This window comes from Perissodus microlepis, chromosome 19 (assembly GCF_051167445.1).
Source record: "Perissodus microlepis isolate ML-2025 ecotype Zambia chromosome 19, ASM5116744v1, whole genome shotgun sequence".
NCBI lineage: Eukaryota > Metazoa > Chordata > Actinopteri > Cichliformes > Cichlidae > Perissodus > Perissodus microlepis.
The window spans coordinates 29556277-29576473 of NC_140479.1; the positions used below are offsets into that span (position 1 = coordinate 29556277).

Here is a 20197-nt window from a genome sequence, read left to right on the forward strand (position 1 = left end):
TCTATTCTGGATATTTTGACATTGCTGCAGGAGATTCAGCAATATCTGCTTATCTTATTGGTTTTGGTTGGGTGACACCAGTTGCACATCTCCTTGTCATAAGTTTTTATAAAAGGATTTGCCGCCTGAGACCCGTGGTTAGGTTCAGCGTCCCTGCATGGGTCTTTGGTGCTGGAGCCCCCTTGTGGACCCCTTTGAACCCACCGAGTCAATGTATACAAAATTTCTTTCATATAAGACTGCATTGGTTCTCCCATTGGCTTCTGAAAAGCGAGTAGGTGACCTTCACGCTCTGTCTGTGCATCCCTCCTGCACACAGTTCTCTCCTGATGGCCTCAGGGTCGTATTGTGCCCGAATGCGGCATGTTTACCCAAGGTCAATCCTGCATCTTATAGCTCAATGGAATTTGAGCATCTGAGCTTTTGCTCCTCTTCTTTTGCATCTAAGAAGCAGAAGAGGATGCACGTGTGCTATGTACAAACATTAAGAGCACTCAGAATGTGCTTTTATGAGACCAGTCGTTGTCTGCTTCGCTAATCCGACTACAGGTAGACCCCCTGTTTAAACAGAGGCTGCCCCACTGGATTATAGAGGCTATCTCACTGGCATACAGCACCAAGGATCCCGCTTTGTCCCGCTTCTTTGTGCTGGGTCTACTGCACACTGGTGATGCTGGTGGTCCGACTCCAGTTTGATGGCTGCTCTATGGGGTGCATATATATGTTCCATACTTATGTGTTGTACCGAGTGCATCGACTGAAAGGGAACAAACAGTTATATCTATAACTTCTCTTCCCTGAAGGAGAGGATCGAGCTACAACACAAGGTTGCCCCGCTGCACAGCTTGGATCAGTTAACAGTGACTATCAAACTGAGGGATGACAGAGGCTATAGGTGCAGCCAGGGGCCGTGCGCATGTCTTCACAGGTCATCCACCGTAAAGGCGTGAATAGAGGTTTCTTTAGCCAGGACACGCGGGGCATAATATCCCATACTTATGTGTTGCACCTCATTCCTCTCCTTCAGGGAACAGAGGTTATAGGTATAACTGTTTGTTTCTGGATGATGCATGAGGGCCATATTTTCCCCATTCCAAAACTTACCACATATACACAAACACGCACAATCACACACAGAGGAAAACACCCAGGTGACATATTTTTTCGCACATTTTCACTCTTTGATGTGAGGAACTGTGTTGGCAGCCCATGACAAACAAGCCGTTTCTGGCAGCGTATACATCTCATCGGACATCAGTGAAGCGAATGCAGATGAGTTCTGCACACACTGAAGGAAAGCATCGAGAACCCCAAATTATCTTGGATTAGCTTCACGTGTCACGTCCATGCCCATGTGGCATTTCAATGCAACTGCAGCGTCACCTACATGATCTCATGTTGCAGGAGGGCTGCTGCTGCTGTTCAGTGCCGATAACGTCGCTTTCCCAAGGCAGACAGGCCTCCTGGGTGGCGTTCCACACGCAGTGAATTCCTGGCCAGGCCTGGCTGCAGGACGTCGGGCTGGAAAAGGCCGAGCAGCTGGGCGAGGTGTACGTGAGGACATCGCTGAGCAGTAGACTGTTAAAGCCACCGAACACGTACATAACGCTGCAGGAGAACACAAGAAAAGAATTAGAGGACTACAGGCGAAATAGATGTTAGGAGGGAAGGGATTCAGGAAGTAAGACAAGTGAATTTCCTCCTTACTATTTTGCCCAATTTCAACCCTTTTTGCACACTCTAAGTGATCCTCCTGTTCTCTGGGCTTCAACCTGCCTCTTAAGTCTGCTGAATCCCCAACAAGCGCTCTCTTCCTGTGCAGATGGACCTGACAGGACCCCCTACTGTGCGCGTGTTAGAGTGCATTTTGATGATGGGTCCAGGTCGTTTCTGAACATGTTTCTCCACTGGCCTATGTTCAGCTAGTGGGATTACTCTGCGAGCGTGGGCCTAAGCGTATGCATGCTCTCAGACTCATCCACCAATTACCCATTCACAGGCTGCCCGGCCGGGTAGATGGGTAATTTGCACAAGTCTGATCAAAAGCCCCCCCCCCACCGGATCATGGAGGGCACACTTCAAACTGCACGCTGAGGACACCCTGCTGAGTGCCTAGATCGGGAGGAGGAGAACATGGTAGTCTTGCAGGGGACTACATCAGTTAACCACTTTCTTTTCTTCTCATTTAAAAGATGTGAGTCATTGTAGAGAAAAAGTCTTACGGATAGTGAAAGCGTGTGTTTTCCCTCCCAATCATTTTCTTTCAAAAATATTATGAAAACTGTTTTTTAACAGAGAATTTAAAGAAAGTCATTGAGATAGCAAGACACAGTTCAAAGGAAAGACTGTGCCAGGTTTTTTTGGGGGGCCCTGAAAGCAAATGCAGATCCTTTACTTTAAAGTTCAGACCAAAGGATGCTTGTAGAGTTTTGCTGTAGTACTTAAGTTAATGTGGAGCAGGTACATCAGTCTCTGTCTTCAATATAACAACTCAAACCTGATATTTAGGACTACAGCAGAAGAGCGTGTTTTTTTAAACCTTATTACGGCTTCTCGTAAACTTGCTTATCGTCATTTTGCTTCATACATTTAAGAAAAATAACGCTCAGTTTGACTGCTGTGAACTTTTGATTGCGCTGAACTCGAACAGTTAATGAATGCATGAACAAACTTTGAACTGCTGCCAAGGAAGTGGAGTCATGAGTAATATAAGAACTGCCCCAAACAGGGGCAGTGATTAATGTTAATATTTAATGTCTTCTATACAACAGGATGTATAATTTAATATGGATCGCAGCGTCTTGCTCTGCTGGCAGAGCAGATCATATTTAGTGATGAGTCATCGCTTCTGCTCGCAGCACCATCCCCATCACAATCTATTCATATTGCAGACTGATAATGAAATGTCATGTATGGATCCACACAGCTTTTCCCAAGGCAGCAAGGGTTTGATTTTTCCCTGTGATGCACTGTTTGCTCGTTTTCCTTTGCTTCAAGTGTTTCCCCTTTGTCCTCGCTCTGTGCTGCCATAGTGCAAGACCATTTCCTTATGCTACACCATAAATTCAACACAATTTAAGAAGCAAAAATAACCCCACGTGCGTTGCAATTGTCCCCTATCAAGCAAAGGACGTGTATTTGACAGGTTTAAGCCAACAAAGGAACTCTTTTTGAGGACTTCCTTTTATCAGAAAGTCTGCTGCCAATACTTGAAAATCTCTTGTTCTATTCTCAACTCTCACTCTGAATGCCAAAGCATCCATTCATGAATTCAGCTTCTCTTTCTTAACAATCCTTTTTAATCGTTTTTCGACAACAAACAGCAGCTTTCTATGTTTTTGCGTTCCTCATTTCCTCTCTGCTAGCCTCTGCTGAAGTTTTGTGGTTGTTCCATCATCCATCTAACAAGTCCACAGCGATCATAAATAAAACAAACAGGAAAGGAATCGAGTGAAGAAGAAAAATCATACAGGAGCTCATGTTTGATGAGATTCATATATGTACTGCAGAGGATTTTCCACTTTTAATCCGGTGAGTTTTCAATTACATAATTAATTAAAGATTACCCATCACTGAAGATTGCAGAGTGTCCGAAGCGGTTGACATCGTGGTACAGGTCCGGTCGAGGTAAGACTGTCCACTCATCACATGCTGCAATGAAAAGAAGACAGAAGTTAAACTCTTCACCTGCTCCCACTCGTTATAACATACATGTCTTCAGCTGTGGCAAACTCTGCTGACACGCTCTGGGTGGTTAGCGAGGCTCATCTTCTCGTGTCAGACAAGCTAATGGCCGAAGTGACTGAGACACTGATCACAGGTAGAGGAATGCCATAGCTGAATGTAAAGGCAGGTAAAAGGTGCAGGAGGGGACAGAGAGTCAGTGATGGTTTTGTTTGACCCACATAAGCAGACATAAGTGACCAATTTCCAACAGTCTGATGGTTCAAACGAAGTCTGAACTGGTATCCCTGGATTTGACTTGCATGTCTCCAAGCCTGGCCTTTCCATTTTTGGTGGTGGAAACTGCAATGGGGTGTTTTGAACCTGCGACACACTAACAAGTTATTCTGGGTCCTTTCTGCAATTTGCAGGTGAAAGAATTCACAATCTGTTAAACGATTAGGCTCTCAGAAAGCTTCAGACCCACAGATTTTGCATATTCATATGCAGATCTGTCAGTCTGAAGTTACACATATGGATGTTGTTATCCGAACTAGTGCTACCCAACTTGTTTGTCTAGTAACTAATAAAATGAAGCAAGGGCAACTTGTGACTCAACTGTCACCGAACTGAAAAAGGAGAAATGTTTCTATTCTTACTGCAACTTACCTACAGTTTGAAATTCAGCCACTGGAAAGCCGCTGTGATGTCATGACCTCTAAATGTCTATATTGGTGTTTAGCAGGTAAATGAATAACTGAATGGTTTGATTCCTTTATGTTTGTTTTAATGGAAAGCAGCAGCAGTAAGTGCAGCTATAAAACCTTAATGAAAAAAAAAAAGAATGAGCTTGAAAGTCAAAGCCTAAAGAAGCCAGCACAGTGACTGTGGTAAATCACATTCACACGGTACAATGCAGTGCAAGTCATCATAGTCTCCCAGAGGAGATGGACGGACATCTGTGAGAGCTCCACATTCACGAGCAGACAGTGCCCTCTGGTGTCACAGGATGGCACTGCTGCTGGTGTGGTGCATTGCCCCTCACGGTGGTTATTTTCCAACACGATTTACCAATGTCAGGACAGTGGACAGCTCTTGAATTCTATGCTCCAATTGAGTTTAGCTTGTTAAGGAGAGACGATTAGTTCTCGACGCGGGGCCATCTTGACTCTAATTACCACTGCGGCTGCTGACACCGACCCTACAGCTGGCTGGTGCTGGAGTAATATAGTGAGCTAGTACTTTCTGTCCAATTACAAAATCATAGAGAAGATGAGGAGTGGCAGGCAGAGGTCAGAAACAAGGAGGGGAGGGGTTGGTGGGCTTAAAGTTTATTAAATCTAAAAGTTTGGCTCGAATAATCTCTGGGGAAATCCCAAAAACAATTTGTCGCCAGGGTCAGACGAGCTAGTCTCATTTCGCCAGGCAAGACACAGCATGCGGTAACTTAAACATATGTGGCACACGTTGCCTCATCATCTGTTCTTCATACCACAAAGGGATGTCTTAGTCCGAACCTGCAATTCTCGAGAACAAAAGCTGGGAGAGATTGGAGGACGTGTGTGTGTGTGTGTGTGTGTGTGTGTGTGTGTGTGTGTGTGTGTGTGTGTGTGTGTGTGTGTGCCCCTGAGAGATAGTTTCACTGCTTGTCAATCATGATGGAAATGACACAGCAAACCCTCACATGTCCCGGGGCAATTTTCAGCCTCCGGAGAGAGTGAAGTCTCTCATTAATGAGCAGCTTGCGACGGCACTGCGGAAGAAGGCAGACTCAATTTACGACAGCGTTTATAGGCAGTTAACAAAATGAGGAAGCCGGGATGGTTTGTGACAAAGCTGTGTTAGCTTACATTAGGACAAAGAGGAGAACTTCAAACAGGATTATAATTAGTTCTCCAAAATCAACTCGGATCTCAGTATTTTACTTGTAAAAGGAAAGAGAAATCTGATTTTCTACTCTGCCAGCAGTCTGCACAGGGGCTCTGCTGTCAAGTAATAATTTACAAACCTAAGGTATCCCGAGGAATTGCAACATAGCATTCAGAAAAGAGACTGCATGAATAAACACGAATAAATATAGTTTATGTCCCCAAAGCTATGAATAGGAATGCCCACCCTGCTTTACCGACACCCTGAAATCCTCACAGAGCAGCTTGGAGGGGAAGGTCTATGAAATTGGACTTGCTAGTTTTCCCAGGTTTTCCTTTATGTCACTAATTTGTATGAGAAGTGCACATCAGACACACCAATTAAAAATTGATTTAATATCATAACTCCCTCACAGCAGGTAGGTTGGAGCAGCAGTCCCCAGCCTTTGCATCACGGACCGGTTTAATGTCAGACAATATTTTCACTGACTGGCCTTTAAGGTGTCGCGGATAAATACAACAAAATAAAATGATACGACCAAGACAAAAACTGTGGTATTTTGTAAATATAATATTAAATGCAAATTCACTGTATAATTGTGTAACTTTATTAGCAGCGTCCTCCTGAAATGCACCAACAACATTGAGAGTAACATCCTCCTCTCTCTGGTCGCTATGGTATCACGTAAATATTTCTTTCAAAATAATACATACAACTACAACACAGGAAAAGACCCAGGGAAACCGAGTTAGTGATGAAAACCCTGAAAACCATAAATTTCACACCCAAGCCTCAACTCTCGCAGTGAAGTACCAAACGACTCCGTCCGCAGCCCCGCGCACCGCTGGGTTAGAGGATTGGATCTTACTGGGGGCAACTTCCCGTTTTGTCCAGGAAAGCCCGTTAAAGCCACTCAAAAGGAGTGGCTCTTTAAAGGTCCCGTGGAAACAGACTACCAAATAAACTCTTTCTTCCTATATCTAATTATTTAGACACAAAAACAGGTGTTTATTCTTCTTGTAAGCTGAAGATGCCTCTTCCGAACCACCTTTATTTTTGCAACACGAAAAGCAAACTGCAGTAAACACCTTTGTGTGCCTTCCAGTACAATCACTGGTAAACCAGTATGGCGGCGTCTGAGAAAAATCCCAGACGACAATTAACTACATATCTCAGGTGTTTAAGAAAAAACAAAACAAAACCTGCTCGTGCTCACCCTTCCAGGGGCGGGGCTAACACCACGGACTTCCTAATACCGTCATGTTGAAATGAGCAAAAGGAAAGAGATAGATGCTTCCAAATACTTAGGCGATATTATTTCAAGAGCCCGAACTTCAAGAAACAAACTAACTGTCTGGGCAAACGGACAAAGTTTGCATCCCTAGCCAAGGCAAATTCCCAATTTTCACCTTTTAAAGATGATCCAGAGCCACATCAAAACTTTATGGATCGTTTCTTTTTTTCCCCTTCTTCCTATGCTCCCCCTTTGCAGGTAGTTTTAATGAAATATCGTTTGCAGTTTTGCAGTTTTTGATCTTGCTGACAAACAGAGTGCGTATCGTGTACTTCTGCCAGAGCTCTCGCCTTAGCGGAGGAGTAATTCCAAGCGCGAACTCATTCGACTGGTGAGTTAAAGCAACGTGTTTCTTCTGAAACGGTGAAAATCAAAAGCTATCTGGAGGAAAAATAAATATTTTGAAATCAAAACCCCACAGGATTCAGCTTTTCCAAAGCATTAAGAATTATAAAGAACAGGATTGTTATGCACATAAATAAAGTGAAGTCAAAAAGCACCTTCACTCTCTCAGTTAGCTTTAATTTCTCTCTTTTTATACCAAGATCCAGCATAATAATACTAGTGTGAATATGACAAAAACACCACAGTGCCGGAAAGCTTAACAACATCTCATTATGAGTATTTATTTATTCTTTTTTTCCAGTTATGAATAGAAGCTGTGTTTTTATTGAGTCTGCAAATCAAGTTGCAAAAATCTGACCTTCTGTTGCTCCAGTGGAGCTTCCTAGTGACAACAAGAAGCCTGCCGCTGTACTAAGCAGCTCCCAGGTATGAATGCATGTAGATGGGTGACGGCAAAGAGCCTTAGTGAAAGGAAAAAGGCTGTGTGTGTGTGTGTGTGTGTGTGTGTGTGTGTGTGTGTGTGTGTGCGCGCGCGCGCGTGCGTGTGCGTGTGTTACTGACCTAAATTGTAGGCCAAGAAGTCAGATGAGAAGCACTTGGCGCCGTGGCTCATGGAGGTGTCGTTGTGGGTATTTCCACCAAACACCAGCATCATCCCACTAACCATCACTGCTGTGTGGAGGTACCGGAAGAAGCCGCTGTCTCTCAGAATGGTCCTGCACAGCCACAGTTTGGATTGTTGTTAAGCACTTGAACGCCACACGGCCCTTATTTTCAGAGCACCAGCGAGTTTCATTTTAAAATGTCGTCACGTGAACGCTTTTTGTGACTCAAGAGAGTTAAGTTTGTTTTCCATACACATGCAAACTTTGCCTTAATTACTGAATGTTGAACCCTGGCTTGTTCAAAGATGCTTCATCCTCAGAGTGCAACCTGACATGTGAAGGCTGCGCGGCACTTCTGTGACTAATTCTATCAAAATAAGGCGAAATCTCTGCAAGGTCAAAGTGCTGATTACCAAAATAGTTTTTAAAAAGGTATCAGCTGAAGAAAAGGGGAAGTCAGTAAAAGAAGGCAGTGCATTTAAGTTATTACTGTAATGTAAATGGCATTTAAGTACCTGCATATCCTTACAGTGAAAGGTTTGGAAAGTGATAATTAAAAATAATTTGGGGGCTTATCAGGTCGACATATTTTCCGCAGTTGCTGGCCAGCTTCAGATGTGTTCATGCTACTTAAAAAACTTTTGCGGTACAGCGTGCACGCAGGCAGGACACGTCATGCACATTTGCTAGCTGTAAATGCTCCAGACTGCTACCTGGGATTTTCACACACCCACACATTCACATCATGCCGACTTTGTACTCAGGTGGTAGTTTGACTGCATATTTCCGATCCAACTGCTTGTACTCTCGCACGCAACTGTGCTGGGTATGATCAGAGCTGCAGTACATGTGTGAAAACCCTGCTACTGTAGCATTTAAGCAAGCATATTTCATAACAAAACTCGGATACAACAGAAAACCTCTCACCATTTCCTCTTGCCCACATCAAACTTGTAAAGGTCTCCTGCTAGGCCATACTTGTTGGCGCTGAAGGCTTTGTAGCCTCCGTGGATGTAGATGGCTCTGGTGCTGGGGTCAAACACACTGCTGTGGCCATAGCCCCCCTGGACCAGGGCACCATCTGTAGACACGATGCTCCATGTGTTCTTGGCTGGAGGGTCACATAATAGTATTTTACTGGACAATTAAAATCTAAATTCAAGTTTTCACAATGTAATGAAATACTCAAATACAAGATTTTTTACTAGAGATCATTACTGCTGGGCTTTGCAGTGTGTGAAAGACGTATCAGACTGCCATCACTTCTTATTGCTGATAGCTCAGGTAAAGATAACATCCAAATTTAAAATGTGCTCTTGTCCATCAGCCACAGCAGCAATTAAATTCACCCCGTTTTCTCAGGCAGATTGCGTCTCAGATGACAACGAGACCTCTTAAGCATCTTCACTCTCTTTTCATAAACATGTATATTTTTAGTTTAGTTTGACCACATTCTCACAAGTGCCTAAAACCTACCAATGTTGTACTCTTGCACCTGGCTGATGTAACCGTACAGAGGACAGTGCCCGAACAGAACTAGCATGGTGGGACCGTCCCCCTCGTGGACAGGAGGCACAATGTGGGCAGAGTGTCCCACCACGGCGTACTGCTCCTTGGCCCTGGGGTTTAAAAGGACCCAGGTCTGATTCTGGATGTGGAAAACCCACAGCTGGCTGGAGACATTTCCTGTAGCATCGATCTTTCCGCCATACATGTAGATCTTACCCTGGAGGGAACAAAGAGTGAAGCAGGATTATATGCACACTCCAAAGACTTTTTTGCAGAATTTTGCTAACAAATTAAGTTAAACTTTCTTATAATTCATTGGAATAACTCACGGCAACAACACTACAGAGTCTGCATCGCTTGCATGTTACATATAAGAAGAATTATTGTAATCCAGCAAATTGATGACTATTTTCATGTCTTGTTTGATATAACAAAATAACACAATACGCCTACTGCCGTTTCGCCTTCTCCTATGAATAAGCTGAAGATGGCCTTGAGGTCACACAGAATAATGGCTCTTCAAATTAAGAGCAGGCCATTTGACAGTGTTGGCTCCAGACTAAAAGTAGACATGATGAACATTTACGTAAGTTAGGAATTTTATTTTAATGCAGGAGCCAGCTTAGCTCAATCATATGACACGTGGCCAGAGTAAAAGGCCCATGTTCAAGTCCGGCTTATGGCCCTTTGCTGTGTGTCTTCCACTTCTCTCTCTCCCCACCTACCAATCTGTAGTCACTGTTTTATTATCACATAAAGGCCAAAACATTGTTTTTTTAATGCATCATATAATTTTAACGAAACAGACCTTTTGAGGCATCATGTGCAGTTTTCTATAAATCCGTTATGAATAATGTCCTGAGAGTATGACGTCATGGTACATGACGTGTAAATTAAAATGATTTAAATTCTGTCTGTTAATCATCAATGGACCTCCTCCTCTTGTTATTATTCCACCAGGAGTCCCTAAAAGTCTTTTTGCAGAGAGGAAACTGCCTCACTTCTGCATAAAAACACCCTGAGATTTATTTATATCTAAGCTGCAGATAACAAAAGGTTATCTAAAAGGCATAAAGAAAGAATAGGGAGGTTGTAAGTTCTGTAAAATGCACCGCAGTACGAAGATGTAGATAAGAGCATACACTCACTTTGTGCTTTCAACGACTTTAGCTTCACATACCTCGTGCAGGGCTAGCGAGTGGCCGTATCGTGGTGTGACAGTGTTGACGGAGGGGTCGAGGCTCATCCATGTCTTGCTGCTGACGTTATACCTGCAGGGACGAAGAAGCGGTTTTGCTCAGATTTACAGGATTTCCCAGCTCGCTTTAAAATTGTATATGAACGTGTCTGTTCAAAGTCTTTCACAAAGCAACCAAACAAAGCACAGCAAAGATTCTATTAATCACTTGACTCGCTGCATGAGATTATGCATTTAGCTGATTTAAAGTGTGATTGTAAATGCCGGCCCTGCAGCAAACAGATTAGAGTTACTGCCTCGCTGCTTTTGCCTCTGCCAGCCTTTTAAGTTCCAGTTTTACATCAATCTCTCCTTCTGTTCCTGAGTTATGTTGTTGTAGTACTGGCCAAACAATGTTTTTGCAGCACGTAAGGGCATCGCAGCAAGACGGCCTTCGGAATATAAACTGATCGCTTCATTCAATCCCACGATATTTGTTTGGAGTCTTGTCACGGTTCGTGACATTTTGAGTTTTGAAGAAACCAAATGTTGAATTCAAATCATTTTTTGTCATATAGAGCTAAATTACAACATCACTTTAAGGGACTTTTACTGTAAAGTAAAGGCTATTAGATGAGCAAGCAAACATAAGGCTTCAAGTCTTCACATGTTAATGTGCTTTGATTTAATAAATCTCCAAAATTCGACAGTATTTGAGGAATGTGTGCATGTTTAGGCAACCTGGTAGTTCAGTGTTTTAGGACCTGTGCTTTGGAAACTAAAGGGTCATAATAAATAAATAATTAAAATAAGATTGCGGCACCTTTGAAAGATAAAAGTGTATAACAAATATCTGGATCGCCAAGGCCTGACAGTAGGCCAGCAATCAAAGTGGATCTTATGTTCAGGTAAAACAGTAAGAAAGCATTGTTACACTGGGTACAAGGTAACTGGTTACACTTAGGGGGATTATAGATGTGTTCTAATTAAATTAAATAGGTTGTGCAAGGCAGACAAAATGATCATTTATAGTTTCACATGACCTAAGTTTAGGGGAAAAAAAGAAGAAAAAAAAAAAAACACCTTGGCTTACAGGCAATCTAATAAACCAAAACTTGAGCCGAGGGCATGTGTGTGATTGTCCTGGGTGGAGTTCAGGGTGATAACTTTGAGCCAGTGCTGTAATTTTATGGTTTTAATTACATGCCGTCTGTGCCCAAGACACACTGTCTGTACGGAGCTGTGTTCTTCTTCATGTCGATTTTCAGGAGGCAGGAAGTCCTGTGGCTTCTTCCTGACAGCCAAGTACAGCTTTAGCCCGCAGTACACTGGGCATAAGTTTTAAATATTCTCCAAAAACGACACTGTGTTTGAAAAGAACAAACCCTGCAGTCGCATAGCAACAAGGAGAACCAGTGTCTCGCAGCTCTTTTGGACGAGAGCTGCAGCCAATGCCTACAAATCAAAGTGAAGACGTTCGCTGGGGGGGTCAACTTACGCTTTGACCATGTGATAGTCGGAGGCGTTAAAGACGTAACCTCCGATGACCCACATGACGCCCAGCTCAACTACAGCCTTGTGGGAAGCCCTGGCCAGCCCGGCCTCAGTGTACTCCTCTCGGCTCCAAAAAGAGGAATTGGCAGGAACCGAGACGGAGCAGTCAGGACCTGAGAGGGGAGGGAAAAACCACAGAGTTAAGGCTCCACAGGAAACTCGGCGATGTAGGAGGCTTGGTTAACTCAGGTCATTCCTTTAATTTCTACTTTTACAGGGACATAAAAAATATGACTGTACTGAAATAAAATCAGCATGAAGCAAGAAGCAGAAAACAAATTTGTTTGCTTGTTTGTGAAAAAGTCTTCACATTAAGAGGATAAAACTTCCAAGGATTTTATTCATTTAGAGCCAAGGAAAAGAAATTGGGGACATGCAGAAGAATATATTTTTCCCACATTTACTCACGTCTAGTTATTTATTTGACGGTAACAGTGTGACTGTGCTTTAAAAGAGTTCTCCTTACGTGCTAATTTTTTGCCAAAACCTCTGCTTCAATCTACCTGATTGTGATAGAGAAAGAGGCTAAAGCAGGCGTGCTGCCATAAACTAGATCATAAAGTTAGTTGCAGAGTTCAGAAAAACACTGACGTGATGCAGACGTTTTAGCTAATGGTGGAGACTATTCTTTAAGGAAACCATAACTATTAAAGCTTCATTGTTTTCACTAAAATAAATCTTTAAAAAGACAGATGGCTGTGGCCAGAGCTGCCTTCCTCTGTTTATGGACGAGAACAATATAGCCACCATAAACCGGAATCGCTCCTGAATGAAGGGAAAAGTTTTCTGGCAAACAGAGACCAGGACAGGAATACAAAGATTGGCCTTTTCCTGTCAATCCTGCAGGCAGCGGCCGGGTCAGAGGGCTCTTTGATGACCCTTTTCATCTACAGTCTGTCCATCCTACCCGATGAGATGAATCCTCATCAGAATAACACATTAACCAACCATTTAGCGCACATCGCTCTACCGCACAGCACAAACAGGATGTTCACCGCTGGACTAAAACATTACAAATGCGATCGTGTGCCAGGAAAGGAAGTTCTCTGCTTCACTCCGACAATCAAGGTCACTTTACCTGTTCTGCTTTTTGTTCAGCAGCTAAATGAGTCCCCAGTAGCTAATATTCTCAAACCTCTTCCTGCAGTGCTTAAATAACATTACTTTCACACCACAGTGGCATTTCCATAAATAAAAACAAACACGGTGTTACCACCTTTAAAAACATGTTACTTTTTAAGTCTATGAGTCTGTGAAAGAGCGATTAAAGTCCGGGGTGGCTTGACTAAACAAGCATCTGTCTCTGCTTTTTGCACTGCCTGGTGTAGAAAATGAGTTAATTTGGAAGCTGGCAGCATAAAGTACACCAAGAGTGCTATTCCTCTGCTAAAACACCATGACAGGGTAATAAAGGCTAAAGAAAAACGCCAGTCTGTTTCTCAACTCCCTCAGCTTTGGTAATTAGATTGTGAGCACACTGTGCTGCGGATATAACTGCGGTTAAATTAAGCCGTTGTCTCTGCTTGTGCAAAGCAGCGCAGTGGAGCTGTTTAAGAACTAACAGAGCGGTTAGAGGGGCCATATGGTCCGGCACAAAAAGCATACAGCGGTGTCGGGTCATGACCGAATAAAATAAGTGAATAGTCATGACTCGACCAGAACTATGAGGAAGCTGATCGTGCTAAAAGTTCATTTCAAGTCCATCGGGTGACGGCAGATGGATGCCATGGGGGCTGCAGAAACCTCAATAACAGCGCGGGAGGCTTAAAGCTTAAAGAGGACCCGGTTTGAATCACCAGATAAACAGGCAAAATCTGGACGGATGAAAGAAAACACTCTCTTTGCTAAACCTCCAACTGCTCTGCTGGAGCTGCTCAGTGCTCGACTGCACTGAGGTTTCCTCTAATTTACACTGAGTTTGCTTTTAGAAATCAACACAAAGTCCTGATATGGTTAAAAAAAAAAAAAGGTTAGAAAAATACATAAATCAGAATTAACTGGTACCTTAAAAGTCTCAGCATTTAGGCCAAAGACGGTCTTTTCATTACCTATAACAGGCTAAACTACTGTCATGCAGACCAGTGAAACTCTCCTTTCTCACAGTCTGAAGTTTAGCTCAGTATTTAACTAACTATACTACTAAGTATTTAACCAAGAAGTTTAATTACTTTGGTGTAGTATGAACAGCCATGGGGGAAGTCTTTATCCGTCCTTCTCAATATCCAAAGCTGTCCAGTGAACCGGAGTCTTTGGGTCAATTCTGGCCCCTGGGCCTTATGTTTGACACCCCCGATTTAGGCTAGATATCTCCTTAAAATGTTGATTTATACTGAGACTGTACAAAAACCAGCCTTCTTCAGTTAATGGGGGGGTTGGGTGACCAAAGAGAGAACTAAACAACAATAATCCTGCTGTGATTTGTTCATTAAGATCTAAACACAGTTATGGCCGCTTTTATTAAATGAGTGTGACAGTCTGGGTACCTGATCACACCTGACGGACATACTGTTAAGTTTATTGTCACTGTTCATTGTTGACTGCCAGTCAAAGGCTTATTTTAGTCCCTTGGGAGGATTTGGGTTGTATGAGAAAGCTGAGGCCAACTTGCTGTGGATAGTAACACCAGGGGTCCGTTCTTCGTACCTCGCTTACTACATCCAAGATCAAATGACACATCCAAGATCAAATCATTCCGGTTCTCCGAACAAACCTGTTGTTGACGATTAGTACAGCTGGATGAAGTAATGTGAGATCACTGGGTGGCTTAAAAGGGGCTACGCGTCGATAGTAGAAACATTGATCGGCAACCCTTTGATTGGTCGGCGAAAATGTCGAAGGAGCGCGCTCAGTATTTTTCGGCAGCAGAGCAAGAACTCTTGATTGAGGGATTTCAGGAGTTTCAGAGTTTAATTAAAACGCAAGGGAACACTGCAAAGGCTGCAAAAGCAAGGAGAGAGGGCTGGCAGAAAGTTGCTGACAAATTAAACTCGTAAGTAATTTAATAATAATAATAATAATAATAATAATAATAATGGATTGGATTCATATAGCGCTTTTCGGGGCCCTCAAAGTGCTTTACAATGCCACTATTCATTCACTCTCACATTCACACACTGGTGGAGGCAGCTACAGTTGTAGCCACAGCTGCCCTGGGGCAGACTGACAGAAGCGAGGCTACCATATCGCACCATCGGCCCCTCTGGCCAACACCAGTAGGCAGTAGGGTAAATTTATTATATTATATTACATTATATCCTCTTTCACATTAGAGCCACAACAGGACCCACTAGAACATGGGAACAAGTAAAAGTGAAATATAAGAATATTCTACAGAATGGTAATATTTATCACTTATATTGCTTTTAGTCTCTTGAAAAGAGACCCTGAAATAATCTGTTTGTTTGTATAACAGCAACCAAGAAAAGGGCAGAGCAAAAAAAGACAGGTGGTGGTCCTGCACCCCCTGGTCAACAAGTCGGTTAAGTAAATAATACCCTCACGGGAAAATCGATATCTCTCTATGAGCACACTGTCGCGCTGAGCTAAAGGATCCTGTCTATCCCGCAATATACGCTGAATTCTGAAAACTCTCCTTATCAATCTTGCACCTTCCGCAATGGGTTGCTCGCGTACAAACGGACAGGACATGGCTGCGACAGACTTCCCAAATCCACCTTCGCTTTTATAGCCGTGGTCTCTCATCTTGATTACACGAAGTGATTTACTATTACTACTCTAAAATATGAATTACATCTGACATAATCAAATACATGAAATAGAATGATTAATAGTACATTTCCCTTTTTTTAGGAAATTACCTGTATGTATCTGTATGAAATCAATAAAAGAATCAAATACTGCATTATCTTTAGTTACACTGATAATATTTATTTATGGAAAAACAGTGGAAAAATATCGCTGTTGCTTTGGTGTAAATGTAGCAGACATACCTGAGTGGCCGCGATCTAATCCTGTTTACATAAAGTAAGCCTGCTCCCAAGCAGGTTTACGCTTACGGATCTGTTGCTATGACAGCAAGTCCCGGATGAGCTTCGGAGAACCGAACGATCCAAGATCACGCGAAATCGTCAACAATCAAATCCAGCTAACTTACTTAGCGAGGTACGAAGAACGGACCCCAGCAAAGCATATGTGAAAATGAAGTCGCACATCTGCTAAAGTGTTCCCGCCAAGCTGCCAGCCCTACCTTGCCACCCAGCCGTACAGACGCAGGTCTTGTCCTTGCAACTGCCTCTTTCAGGTTCCCCGCAGTCAGCCAGGCAGTACGGGATGTCACAGGCTTCCCCCTTCCAGTAATTGTCGCACTCGCAGTACACAGAAGAAGTGGAGTTCCCCACATGACACTCTCCATGGCCAGAGCAGTTGTTAGGACAGGTGTTCACTCTTGGAAGGTAGAAAGAGAAGGAAACAGTCAGAGAGAGAACCTGGAATTTCGATCTAAAAACCCTGAATAAAACATCAGGAAACCCTTTCAGCAACTGCATTACTTCTGATTCTGTGGCCTCTGTCTCCAGGCTTAAAGCTAAAATATGCAACACCCCCCTCAAGAAAGCAGAATGTATTGTTATTGGCATCGTCCTTCCCTCATCGGGTGGTCAAGCACCTGTCTCAACACTTGTCAGTCATCTCAGAGGGATATCTACACTCAAACAGCACTGAGCTAGAAGCGGAGGTAAAGGAAGTTTCCCCAGGCACTGCAGAGCAGATGGCAAACACACTCAGTCTGCAGTAGAACTGTAACACTGGTGCTCTCAATGTCAAACTGGCTCCTTATATTATAACAGCTCAATGACAGTTTGAGGCAACTCTTCAGTCACATCAAAATATGAATTAGTTAGGAATCAGCACTCACTCCATCCACTAAAAGTAAGCAAGTATCTCATACTGTGGCAGCTGGCTGCTGAGGAATAGATGCAAATGCCTGTCCTGTGGTGCAGAGGTATACAGTTATAACTGGATATTAGTATGCATGCTGCAGGCCAGTGTATTAACAAATAATGAACGAGAATATAGTTTTAATAAGATAAACATCTGTCTTCATTTGAAGCATTACAGGTGTACACCGAAGCCTAGGGATACCACACTGTGTTGTGTGGCCAGCAGAGGCTTAAACAGATTAAATGCATCTGTACAACACAGCTGCAGATCAGTGAAATAAGCACCAAGCTCCTGCACAAACACCATATCACAAAATGAGACACTACTTAAAACACTGCTCTACTAACTGGAGACAAATAAATAAAAACAGGAAGACTTGGTCCTAAGCGTAAACAAACAAGTATTACCAATCAAAGCTGGACACAGAGGCATTCGTTTCTTTCCTCCTGCAAACACACTTGTTGAGAGCGACGACACAAGAGGCGCTCGTGATTCTTTCATGTTCCTGCGGTGCCAGATGGTTTGATGTTTCGGCTCCTCCACCTCTCCCAGACACCAAGGACTGCAGGTGGGGGGGTTGGAAAGGGGGGCACTTTGCTTTCATCCAACTGTCCTCAGCACAACATCAGTCCCGTTGCTATGGCGACTGTAGCAGGGGTCTACTGTGCCATTTACAATTGTTTACAATGTTTAAAGCATTTTCCCCCCCCTTATAAATTTGAAGTTTAGTAATGATGAACCCATATATGGATATGTTACTTATGCTAAACCTTCTGTCTGGAATAAAAAGAAGGCATATATAAGAAGATTTTTGCTTTGTAGACAGAGGCATCCACAATATGAATATCTGTAATGGCTCGTGTCAAACAAGGGGTAAAGAGTAAGGTTAGTCATGAACGTGGATCCACAATCTAATTTTATAATTTTGTCACAGCTGTTTGTTTTCTGCATTATCGGCTGTTTGCTGATGTGTTGATCAAACCTTTTTAGGTGTTTGGCCTCTGCTCTGCCTCAGGTATTTCAGGTTATAATATTTAATCATGCAATGTAGCATAGTTACTATAAGCAATACAGAAACTCAACTCTGGACCTGCACACAGCGTCGATACCAGACTGCAGAGCAAAGAGCCGCATCATTACACTACATCAAATGGAGCCATTAAAAGCATGTTAAAGAGGAGTGAAATGAACTGCTGGCATAGGCCCAAAGTACTGACAGAGGCAAAGAGCGGCCTTAAAAGTTCACTCCTTTTACTTATGTATAATAATATTTGCAGTACTTTCAGCTTAAATTAGTGCAACTCTAGGAAACCAAACAGAGTTAGAGCATAAGATAAAAGATATAAAAGTCAGCCAGGGTGCTGCATCAGCATGGATGTCCCCGGCAGATATGCTGAACACAGAGGTGAGCTGAGAGGAAAGCAGTTCAGTTTACAAGCCAATCCAAGCTCCAACCCTCACCGACAGCTATGAGACAGCTAAAGAAGAAGTAAACATGCAAGAGATCCCGCATCTGACTCTGCTTAGACAAGCAGAGGAAACTAGGCGGATTAAAATGGGCATTCAAGCTTTTTAATTACTTATCTCCATTACTTTTATTTATTTTTTGTAACAAATTCATTATAAATTCCACAAACGACTGCAATGCCACATATATGGAGACAGTTTAAGATGAAAAATAAATCAAATGGGCACCACCATAGCTCACCTGGTTGAGCAGGAAACCCATACACTGAAGGCCTACAGCAGTTCCTCTGTGTTATTTCTCCCCTCCCACCCTCCTGTAAACCCTTTGTACTAGTCTAACAGTCTAATAAAAGGTTAAAATGCCAATAATAAATCTTAAGCTTAAATAAAATCAATGGTTGCATTACATGATGAGATGTTCAGCGGCTAATAACACGCGTGTTAGTATGGCCACTCTATCCGTCCAGTCCCTGAAAAGCAGGGAGGAACCACATATTCGTTACACAAACAAAAAGACAGAAAAAGTGCCACAGTGTGTCTGAACAATTACAGGAGTACTGATGCTGCAACAACATACTGCAGCAAATGGACGGCAGTAACCTGACGTGATCCTCCGCTAAAATGCTCTCCACCAATCGAGCCAGCACACCGGCTGAATCATGTAGCAAGTGAGAGGTTTGTATGCATCATCGTGTCCCAAGGAAGGGTGTGAAGTGGGCCCTTCACCTAAATTAATCTCAGCCAGTGAAACAGAAATGATTTGCACAGAGGCTCTGCTGTCAGGGCTCAGTATCCAGGCATTTGTCATTTAGTAGATACTTTCTATCGAGTGACTGACAACACGAACGCATTTGCAGACCCCGAGAGTTGCAAACCCTGAGGCATGACAGGACTGCACAGTCAGCTCAGAGGATTATGAACAAGTCGATATGCGGGAGCTGCCACTCCAGCTAAAATATCAAATATGAAGAAGAAGAAAAAAATGACAGACGAAGCCAACAACACATCTAGTTTCTGTATTTGTTTTGTGGTCTGGCCAGTCAGCGGAGAAACCTCAACTTCCCTGAAGCGAAAACCGAATCCTTGTTTGTTTAAAAATAAATAAGAAAATGTAGGATGTGGTACTTTGTTTTTTCAGAGATTCTCTCACCGGTAGGAAATGTTGAAGCCGGTCAGGTTGTAGGCAGCATCGCTGAAGAAGTGCAACAGGGCGTAGCCAGATTGAGACACCACCTCCGGGACGGTCTCATTCCCATATCGCTCAGGAACAATCAGACCGCTACAATAATAACCCAAAAGAAGAGTTTAAGGTGTTTTTATTACCATTTATACTCAAGTGTGTTCCAAGCCTGTCACATATTTGAAGCTTTACCTGAAAGCCGCCAGAAGGGGCGCATAGATGGAGTCGCCATCGTACACGTAGAGGTGGTCCCAGCTGCATTCAGTAGCAAAGTGGTTGAACCGTAATCGCAGAATAGTGTTGGGCCTGTAAAACACAGACAAGTTCTCAGACCTCACAGCTACATACATGTCAAACCTTATGCCGAGCAGTCGAAGACAGACCAGCCTGAACAGATAGCCGCTCTTTTTCAGATATCTGTGTCTTTGAGCAGAGGTCGGGAGCTGCTCGCAAGATTTTTAGGTTAGACCCAAACTTGTCTGAGCGCAAACCTTCGCCAAGGAAGCTCACTTTTTTCACCTTTTACATATTCGTCTGGTTTTCTTTGTTCTTTTAAAATGTACTTTAAGTTGCAGTGCAGTAAAAATCAGATAAGTACAGCATGACAGATGTTTACTTTGATTACACAAACATTA

General features: G+C 43.0%; 1 protein-coding gene across 3 annotated transcripts in view; it reads right to left on the reverse strand.

Moving 5' to 3' along the window:
• atrn (attractin) overlaps positions 1-20197 on the reverse strand; it is a 148426-nt gene that overhangs the window by 113526 nt on the left and 14703 nt on the right. For all 3 annotated transcript variants that reach the window (XM_084914415.1, XM_084914414.1, XM_084914417.1), the window contains exons 3-12: positions 19755-19868; positions 19533-19661; positions 16224-16420; positions 11961-12129; positions 10466-10556; positions 9253-9502; positions 8704-8887; positions 7733-7887; positions 3567-3651; positions 1388-1608 (exon numbers count right to left, since the gene is read on the reverse strand). In XM_084914415.1, the coding sequence (XP_084770541.1) occupies positions 1388-1608; positions 3567-3651; positions 7733-7887; positions 8704-8887; positions 9253-9502; positions 10466-10556; positions 11961-12129; positions 16224-16420; positions 19533-19661; positions 19755-19868 (1595 nt within the window). The remainder of the gene's footprint in view (positions 1-1387; positions 1609-3566; positions 3652-7732; positions 7888-8703; positions 8888-9252; positions 9503-10465; positions 10557-11960; positions 12130-16223; positions 16421-19532; positions 19662-19754; positions 19869-20197) is intronic.